The 9,626-nt window shown below is 42.6% G+C and overlaps 2 protein-coding genes across 2 annotated transcripts; both read right to left on the bottom strand.

The window, feature by feature from the left end:
* Nucleotides 1–74: 74 nt before the first annotated feature.
* On the bottom strand, nucleotides 75–2,406 carry LOC116330752. Its single transcript, XM_031753179.2, has 4 exons — nucleotides 2,247–2,406; nucleotides 2,030–2,150; nucleotides 1,855–1,943; nucleotides 75–768 (listed from the first exon to the last, which is right to left on the bottom strand). Exons 1-4 carry the CDS (start codon nucleotides 2,268–2,270, stop codon nucleotides 106–108), a joined length of 897 nt encoding a protein of 298 aa, XP_031609039.1. The 5' UTR covers nucleotides 2,271–2,406; the 3' UTR covers nucleotides 75–105.
* A 1,244-nt stretch (nucleotides 2,407–3,650) lies between these two features.
* Nucleotides 3,651–9,062, bottom strand: LOC116330724. The gene is made up of 17 exons (XM_031753140.2): nucleotides 8,864–9,062; nucleotides 8,720–8,775; nucleotides 8,558–8,644; nucleotides 8,304–8,431; nucleotides 8,076–8,213; nucleotides 7,150–7,218; nucleotides 6,908–7,078; nucleotides 6,739–6,835; nucleotides 6,448–6,656; nucleotides 5,329–5,688; nucleotides 5,055–5,175; nucleotides 4,778–4,983; nucleotides 4,568–4,685; nucleotides 4,319–4,491; nucleotides 4,158–4,243; nucleotides 3,956–4,074; nucleotides 3,651–3,881 (listed from the first exon to the last, which is right to left on the bottom strand). The coding sequence occupies exons 1-17, from the start codon at nucleotides 8,878–8,880 to the stop codon at nucleotides 3,730–3,732; spliced, it is 2,307 nt and encodes a 768-aa protein (XP_031609000.1). The 5' UTR covers nucleotides 8,881–9,062; the 3' UTR covers nucleotides 3,651–3,729.
* Between the last annotated feature and the right edge of the window lie 564 nt (nucleotides 9,063–9,626).

Here is a 9,626-nt window from a genome sequence, read left to right as displayed (position 1 = left end):
TACAAAGTTCTCGTCTGTCAGAGGAACCTGTGCAAAAACAAAAACTGGGTAAAGTGCAAATAAAATGCTCAAACACAAAAGTCGAGAACAGAAATATTAGCACAGTCACTGTACGATATCAACATCCATGAGGCTCAGGAGCACGTCCACGGCATCCCCCTCCAAATCTGAGAGCCTCTGTTCCTTTGCTTCCATAAACCCTTCAAAGACACTCACTTTGCTCTTGATCACTGGGGATGTCTTCAGGGGAAAGGCGTTACTTCCTAATGCAAGTAAGGCTTCAGGTTCCTGGTGTGTTTGAGGGCCTGGGCATAGCAGAGGACCAGGAGGAGTTTTTGCTGTTTCATTTCGGTTTTGGGCCTTCAACAAGTCAACATAATTTATTTTTAATTGACTCGAGAGAGTGTCAGCGACTTCAAGCTCTGCATCTGACCAAACCGTTCCCTCCATCAGTGCACCACGAGCAGGTTTGTACCCCTCCTCAGCATCCTTAGCGCAAGGATGACTGAGGAATAGACTGAGGTTTGAGTCGTCCATTTGATGGTGCAGTTTCAGCAGGTTAGTAACGGCCTGGTCCTCCTCCTGGGTAAGCTGGAGGACAACCCGCCTTGGCTGCACCTGAGGGTGAATGGTTTGTGTTCTCCAAGTGGGGCTACCCAGATCTCTAGTGGGGTGTGGTCCTGATCTGAATGGGTCTGGGCGGTTTGGTGGGGCCAGGCAGGCGGACATGATGGGTCGTGGCGTGTTGAGCTGCAAGCAATCAAATACCTGAGAGAAATAAGATGGAAAGAAAGAACAGCTGTGTGTCGCTCCAAAAACATGAAACCTTTTTGCAGTGTCTGACTGTGTGGGGATGTGTATTTTTAAAACATGTATACGCTGATGTGTTTGACTCATTTTCACTCCAGTCCTTGTACCTGACCTACAAATCATTCAAGCATGAAAAAAACGACCCAACTCAAAGGATGAACCAGTGTTGTGTTTACACATAACAGACAACTTAGCAGAGTACCAATTTTCAAGTGTATTTTTTGCACTTTGGTACTAGCAGCCTGTCACAAAAACACATCATTTCTTCCCATTTCTTCTGCACCTTTCACTGAATCAAGTAGCGATAACTCAGACAGGCATCAAATAGTATTTTGGCACCAGGGTGTCCTTAAAAGACATTAAGGAAAATGAGCAAGTGGAGGACAAAATAGCAAGAGTCAGGCCCGAAAAAACTATCTAGAGCAGATGAACAATATCTGAACCTCATATCTTTAAGAATCGGGCGAAAAACATCCAACAAAGACCTAACATAGATCTACTGTTCACTGAAGCCTCATCAGAAATTGCCTCAGTGGACAGCTGGCTGTCAAGAAGCCATTCATACTCAAGGGAAACAGGGACCATCGTGAAGCGTTTGATGTGTGCATTTTTCTATGTGGCCTAAATTTACACTGTTATTAAAACGCTGACACACTGGACTCTGCGCCTCCACCTCTGTTTACCCTTCATCCTCTACTCAATACACCCATAAACTGAAGTACCATCCTGTGGAAATGAACTTGTCATATACATCAGATTTAATAATCGCTGTGTGGCTGCACAAAAATGTAGTTTACAAAAGACCAACAATATTATTTAAAGTTACTTGAAAGTGAAGTCTTGATGTCAGACTCTGGCACAGCATTTAGTCATACTGAAGCTGTGGTATTGTGTGGGACTCTGTCTTCTAAACGGCTCCTGGAAAGCCATATAACTGTTTATTTGGGCATGCAGGAACTAATCCTTAGAAAATGAGTATGAAAGATGGAGCTTCTCCACAACAGCGAGTTTTGTTGGTGGAGTTATGAAATGTCTCTCACTCACCTTTAACCCACTGAGTCTATTAGGGATTCTCCTGCCACAGCACATGGTGGGGTCAGTGTAGAAGAACTCTGCAGGCGTGGTGGGGTGAGCTGGGGAGAAATCAGGGAGTCCTCACAGAGGTTGAACAGCTGGATGAAGCTCCCCCTTGACCCCGGTTTAGGTAAAAGTGACTCACCTCCTGTTTGAGCGTTTTCTTGACTGTGGCGTGGGAGACCTGCGGCCCTGTACAGGGGCAGGAAGGAGGGGTGGTACAGGGTCCTGTTGGACAGAGGGTGCAGGACCGTCTTCCTGGGCCTCTGATGGAGGACAGACGATGAAATTACCACCGCTGACCCGCAGGACCTGCGCATGCAGTCAGAGTGAGCTAAAGAGTGACGTCACAGAACACTCACCGATAAATGCTCCTCGCTGTTCATGGTGGTTCAGCTGTGTTGCTCGAGAAGTAAGGGTAGTATCTAACTACTCATAAACTGAACTTGTTAATGTGGCGTTAAAAGAAGAAGAAAAAACCAAACTTAAACACGCGCTCACGCTTCCGCTCGCAGCGGTGTAAACAGCGACACCTGCTGACTGACTTATGAAACGCCGTGTGACTGCATGTATTATATTTATTTCCAATCATGCTCTATTTTAAAAATATTTTTAAAAATAAATAAAATAAAGAATCGTGGGGGGCGGATGAATGTGTCTAATAAAATGTTTAAATCCACATTTTTAATCAAATGGTATAAGAAACTGCAGTACATGACTTAATCAGACCAACATCCTCCGAATATTTTACAGAGTACCAAAGAATTTCGTTATGTTTTTCAATATAAACGTATGAGTCACTTTATTAGGTTCACAAATGAACTGCCCCATGTTGTGTAGCTTCCTGGATTTCATACCTATTGGGCTACATACTCATAATATAGGCTATACAGTACATAAAATCAAAATTCACTTGTTTTATGTAATGGAAATGTTTAATTATCTGGGCTAAAGAAAAAGTTAGACTATATTTAAATGAAACGTGTATACTTACTGCATTTGGTGTATTTTAACCATATATAATGCATATTACAGGATGTAATGTGCAGCCCATCTGCTCCCAGGATGGACTTGTGCATTTAGAGATGCTCCTCTACATACCATGCTTGTAACTTACAGTTACGAGTTATTGATGCCTTCTTATCAACTTGAAGCAGTCTGGCCTCTCTCCTTTGACATTTTCAGCCAAAGAACTGCTTCGCAGTGGATTCGCTTTCAGGCCAGTCTCTTAAACCCTACAGATAGTCGTGTGTGACAATCCCAATAGATCAGCAGTTTCTGAAACAGACCAGCATGGCATGGTTCAAATGAACTTAAATCACCGCATTCTGTTGCTCAGTTCGTACTTCAGCAGGTCATGCTGGCTTTGTCAACATGGCCAAATGCTTTCATGTGACTGGCTGATTGAGGTACACTTCTTGCTGTAGTGCGCTACTCTGTATTCACTGCCTGTGCATTCCACTCCCCACCTTAGTAAGCTTCTCACTCTTTAAAGTAATATATTTAGACCAAGACTGAAGTTTTCCTGAATATTTAGAAAAAAAAAAATATTAATGTTGCAGTTGGTGAGCCATAATTTTTTATTTTTTTATGTTTATTTATTTTTAAACTAGCCAATGCAAATTTCGGTGGAGTAGAAATACATGAGTTCCTTACAATGAAGTCTCCAACATCCTGTGTCAGAAACAGTCAAAATGATGCCAAACACACAGTAGTGTTAAGGCTCTACAAGACAAATTAGTTTCAAAGACAGCTTTAATACAGTTTTGTCCCATTTAAAATATAACTTTATTGTGACTTTTCAGCTCCTGCAAGGGGATCACAAAAAAGTGACATTTATCACAGTTAGCCACCTGCAAGATTGTGAACCCTAGAAACTCTGAAGTATCGAGTAGATGGACGAACACCAGGTACAAACGCAATAGGTTGTGTGTGTCTTGCTATAGCAGGGGTGCTTTGAAGTCCTGCAGTGGGCTTTCTGCTGGGATGTTGCAGCCCTAGAAAAAGATGAATTTTTTTTAGATTTTGAACAAAGCAGCAAAATTTCCATCAGGTGAATAAGTTACTGTACCTGCTGTGGGCTGCACTGTGCGGATGATTTTACCAACACCAACCGTGTCAGACACAAATCTGTACATTGTGAAGAGCTGACGGAGACTAGATAGAGGATATGTACACTGCACGATCACCCTGTGAAATAAGGACAACCTTCAATGTCATGTATCAATGCAGGTGGAAAAAAATATATTAAAAGGAAATTTGGAGATGCATACCTCTCAGTCACATCATTAGAAACCATATTCTGGTAATTCTTGTTGTAGAAGATCTCATTTTGGTAAGTCACATAATCCTTTCCAAGCTGAAGAAAAAATACACAGTGAGGACAAGGCAGCACAGGGAGGGGATGCCACAACTCCGTAAACTCAGCTTTTACCTCAAATATGAATCCACAGCTGTTGACTGGAAAAGAAAAGAGGGCCCTGGTGCCATTCATATCTTTAGGCCCACAGGAGTTGTCCATGAGGCTCATTCTTAAGGTTCTCCCTCCACTTGAGACTACCAGAGGCAGGTTTGCCACCACAGTCATCATCCCATCAGTCGAACACACTGCATAGACAGAAGGGTTTTAGCATGAGTGGCGACTCTGAAACTGTCTGCAATAATAAAGCTTGGATTCACTTACTAATGAATTCTGGGGGATTGAACAGACAGGTCTTAACCGTGGACGTCTGGACTTCTGATGTTTCACGAACCCTCACAAGAATCTCAAAAGTTCCTGAGAATCCCTTCAAAGTGACGTCCTGCCAAAACACATGCAGTAGTTCTACATTTAAACACAATTCAAGCCTATTAAGAACAAACTGATGATGCCAATAGCATTTCCCTCATCTACCTGGTATTTATACCCATGAGTGGCAAGTGGCACATCAAGCCTCAGACTCTGGCTGTCGTTACTCAAGATGTAGCCGCGCCGGTTTGCCAGGTCTGAGGTTAGCACGTCTAAGCCGATGGTAAACTCCCACAAGTAGTCAAAAGGCTGATGGTCCAGCTTGAAGCGTATCCCAGACTCAGAGCAGACAGCATCAAAGGCTGGAGGTGCTGTCGGATACAGGCTCATTAATGACTCTTAAAGCTGTTACCAATATAGAGTACATAATCAAATAACTTACAGACATCTGTGAGCAGTGCCACAATAGATGCTGAGTGGTAATAAGACTCGTTTCCAGGTAGCACAGCCAGCGTGTAGTTAATATCCAGCATAAACTGAAGAACTGCATCTTCTATAAAGAACTAAGAAAGAAAAACTCCCTAAGACGAGCAGGATTTAAGCCAACGTGTTGTGAATGTGAATAATCTTCATTTTGAACATAGGTAACAAGTGTTTCTATCAAAACAAAATCACAGAGTCATCTATTCACAAGGGCGTGGTGGTGATAGACCTACCTTCTGTTTGACAACAAGGTCGTGGAACGGCACCTTCAGTGTGTAGCCATGGGTGCCGTTGGGGTAAAGAACTTCAGCGATGTTGTAGGTGCTTGTATTTGCAAATGGCAACGTAAAGTCTTGTTCATTCAGCTGGATAGAAACTAACACCACATCTTCAGGAACATCGCCGAGATAGATTGTGAACATCTGTTCTTTAAGGACTGTTTGATTATGAGTGAAAATCGTGCAGGGCAACAGGGGAGTAACCAGAGTCCTGCGAAACTGGAGCATGGTCTCCACATAGTCACGATCTAATGAGATCTGCTCCACGGAGAGGTCGAAGACATAAAACTCATAGAGACTCCCAATGACAAAGCTCTGAAAGACAAACATGCAGTTTGTATGACTTCAATCTTTATCATTAGATAAACTGCTAGTCTGACTAAAATGTTTCACAAAGGACGTAATACAAGATTAAATTAGTCACATGGACACAAAGACAAACATCTCAATCACTCTAGAGTAAAAATAGGATGACAATCTCCTTACAACTAAGAGGGAAGGGGAAAAGAAAAAAAAAAGTTGCCTGATGATTGACTGCAAAAAAATTCGACTAAGACAGAGTGCAAGTAGTTGCAGCAACCTCCAGGCGACCACTTTCAAATTGCAAGGCGATTCCACAGGTCACCTGAAGGCAACGTGTCTAAACAACTGTGCTCTGGCTTGGATTGCAGTCACTCTCAGAAACGTTGCAATGAATCTGATTCAGTCTCCACCGATGAGTGCAGCTAATCTGATGAAATGGGGAACACTATTCAGGAATATAGCCTGTTGGCAATCTGCTTTCTAAAGCGAGAGTCATCGCTGGCCTACTTCCTGTCTTTCAAAAGGCAACAAGATTACAGAATGCACACAGTTACAACAAATGTGGTTGTGCCGAGCTCTCCAACCAGTTTTTCCCCAGTTTGGAGAATTATTTAAGCCATTAAATGCTTAAACAAGCCATCCACGTGCATCATCCAATTCAACATTTTAACAAGCAGCCTCAGAGCAATCCAAAAGCTACACTTAACACACAGCGCAAAGAAATTTAAGTTTGTAGGATCCTCAGCTGAGCTTAAATATCAATCCTCTGACCTTCCTGTGTCCCCCTTCAGCATTATAAGGGATGCCTATATGGACTGTGCCTTTGTGCTTCTCAACAATGTAACCCTTCTTCTCTGCAATAAGCTGCTCCATGGGATCCCCGTTGAGTCCAATCCTGATCTGTGTGCCACCAACACTCGGGTACAGCGCCTCTGGAGTCTTCCACATCATATAGCCTGCGTCATCAAAGTATCCTTCATCTGTTAAGAAGAGGAACAACATTACAAGTCCACCTGATCATAAGCAGAAAATCACTAAAATGACATCAAGGCTGATACTGACACATCGAGCAAGCTGCCAAGAGGTCAACCATGAGGACAACCCAGTTTTGTCTGGAGAACACAGTTGCATAGACTGCCTCCACTGGAACATTCTCCACCTGCAGAGAAATGCAGCGTAAGCCTCGCTTTGCATCAATGGTTCAAATGCAGATTCTGAATCTGCGGTTTACCTCAGTGCTCAGTGAGTCAGGTTGTCCATAGGGCGTTCGAAACAGAAGTCTTCCATCCCTCGAGTCAAACGTATAGCCTCGCTTCCGTGCTTGAGCGACGTTCATGGACGGCATCTGCTCCTCCGGTCTTTGAAAAGTCACCTGCCAGTCTGAGGTGGTGGCACTGCGTACCTGAAGGAAATGTATAAGTCCTAAGACTGTTTACTTCCTGAGTGAGAAATGTACCTGAGTGTAAGACTTACAGCTTTGGATGCATTCCTGTTGTGTCCGTTTGTCCCAAAAGGACAGGTAACATCACTCCTCACAGACACCTGCAGAGAATTCACCAAATTACAGGGTGTAAAATTTTCACCACTAGATTATGAGTAGATTGCAGAATGCAGTCAACCAAATTCTGTTTCTTACCCCTTCCTATTCAAGTGTATAATCCTAGCTACGGTGGCTGCTATAGAACAAACATGTTTTAGTCAGCCAAGAGATCAAAAACATTACATGGACCGTAATCCATAAAGGCCACTGTCAGCCGGGATGCAGATCCAGCTCCACACATCCAGTTTTCCACTTTCTCTGGAACACCATTAGTCCACTGTTTACCTCAACAATCAATGCCAAGTGAGAACATTACTCACAGACAGACTGCAAAACTAAACTAGTCTGATACAAGTCAACGAGTCACTGAAGCGCTTCTCTTGCAGGCGGCTGAAGTTCTGCCTTCAGTTCAGAAGGTGAGGAAGATGATGACATGGTGTGGTTCATTTTTATTTCTTTAGTGACTGCAACCCATTCTCAGAAGAACAAAATATGTACAAACACACACACGGGCAAGTCTGAAGGTGCAGATGTGAATTTAAATGCGTTTTTACAACAGCTCCGACTTCTCTTCGAGCTTTGATGTGCGACTGGTCTCTAGCCACATACATAAAATGCAATTAGTTAGAAGAGAGAGGTCCTTGGTGGCCCCACAAATGCAAACCTGCTCCTGTGTATTTTTAATGCATTAACTATAAGAATACACACGTTTTTTGGAGACATGCAACTATAGATTAATGTATAGTAACAGTACAGTATTAATTTTTTCTTCTATTAAAAACAGCCTAGAAAAATTACTGTTTGCACATTTTAAAAAAAGAAAAATCTGCTTCTTAAGCAAATAAAAATCCAAATTTACCTCCATGTAGTTCATCTCACAGGTAACCTCTCTGTGAGACCATTGGAGAGATAATGTGCAGGTCTTGTTCAGTGCATAGCTGGCTTCCTTTCCCTTATGTGTAGCAATCAAGTTAAAATTAAAGGAGAACATGTCATCCTGAAATACCCAGAAGAGAAAATTTATCAAAGCCTTGTCTCTTTAGGCAGCAGCAAGCATGTTTGTGCTTATTTGACTGCTTGCACATACTTTGTTGTCAGTGTGGCAGCTGAAATAAGAAGCTCTGAGCTCCACGTGGCCCAGGAGAGAGAGAGCACTCACGGTATAGCCGCACTTTGCAGCATACTGTTCAGTGATGGCATACACTCCTGTCCTGTCTTTACAAAAAGAACAATACCTCAGCAGTCATGCAGCTCAGTACTGGCCAGAATTATCAGACGAAAGAAGCATTAAAAAAAAAATTATGCTCCAATGCAGAGGAGAAGCTTTGCAGGAGGCCTTACCCACAGCCTCAAAGCGAGGTTCCTTTCCAGTGAAGGAGAGATCAACAGCTATCATGAAGTAACGCTCGCGACACTCCATATGAACTCCTGCATGAACAAGCAAGTTTTAAGTACAGATTACCAGTATTTTGAAATCACAACTACTAATCACATGCATTTTACCATCCGTAATGAGATCACAAATTGCAGCTGAGCACACGGACAGGAGAAAGGCCACACTGCAACACAAAGGCACATGTGACAGAAAACTTAACTGGAAATTAACTTCATAAATAAACTTGATGATTTCCCACTAAGGCAGCTTACCTAAACAAAAATGCCATACCCACTGATGTTGGCAGGGTCTAAAGCTAGCCTGGGTGCTAGCAAACTACACTTCTAACCAACACAAGCTCAAGCAAATCACGTGTTTGGGATATCCAAACCACATCAGCAGTACTCTGTGTGAGCTCAGCTGCTTTTGTTAGTTCATTTCTTGACCCCTGAAGTTATAAGCAGCGTTTACTTTCAGCATCAGCTGCAAGTGATTTAAAGATGAGTTGATTACTCAAAGGCTGCACCTGTGAGTGTAACTCTGAGTTACACTGGCCTCTGATTGGCCAGTGAAGACATGACACTGATAGAATATAAGAACTAATCTGATGGCTTCAGGCTTCTTCCCGAGCCTGATGGAGGGTTTTCAGTGCACTTTAGGTGCTACTGATAAAGTTGCAAAGTTTCTTGAGCTTAATATTTGGCCCTTCTATGTGTGCAATTTCAAATTGTGATATTCCCATTGATAAACTCTTTAAAGTGCACTGAAGCATAAATCTGCAGTCATTTGTGCATGTATTTGGATCTTATATTTCTTTTTTGGGATTTCATTTTCAAATCTTGTTGAAATCCTCAGTGGATCACAAGTTGAAGTTCAATCACAGGTTTGGAGTAAGGCTCTTGCAGCACCCTCTGGTGGACATTTTTCACACTGTAATGTAATTAATATCCAACGAAGTGTTTCAGAACTAGATCATATGGTTGTTTGGTTCCACCCCACCCCCAATGACAGTCTAGTCTACTAAATATGTGCATT

This window comes from Oreochromis aureus, linkage group 3 (assembly GCF_013358895.1).
Source record: "Oreochromis aureus strain Israel breed Guangdong linkage group 3, ZZ_aureus, whole genome shotgun sequence".
Classification (NCBI taxonomy): domain Eukaryota; kingdom Metazoa; phylum Chordata; class Actinopteri; order Cichliformes; family Cichlidae; genus Oreochromis; species Oreochromis aureus.
This window is presented reverse-complemented; position numbering and strand designations above follow the sequence as displayed.

Bases quoted from the DNA above. Each gene is read 5' to 3' on its own strand.
- LOC116330724 (XM_031753140.2), bottom strand. The intron at 8,432-8,557 runs GTAAGGCCTCCT...CTTTTTGTAAAG, and splicing joins ACCTCGCTTTGAGGCTGTGG to ACAGGACAGGAGTGTATGCC. The intron at 4,244-4,318 runs GTAAAAGCTGAG...TTTTTTCTTCAG, and splicing joins GCTGTGGATTCATATTTGAG to CTTGGAAAGGATTATGTGAC.
- LOC116330752 (XM_031753179.2), bottom strand. From the start codon at position 2,270: ATGAACAGCGAGGAGCATTTATCG. The intron at 2,151-2,246 runs GTGAGTGTTCTG...GTCCTCCATCAG, and splicing joins ACAGCGAGGAGCATTTATCG to AGGCCCAGGAAGACGGTCCT. The intron at 769-1,854 runs GTGAGTGAGAGA...TATTTCTCTCAG, and splicing joins ATAGACTCAGTGGGTTAAAG to GTATTTGATTGCTTGCAGCT.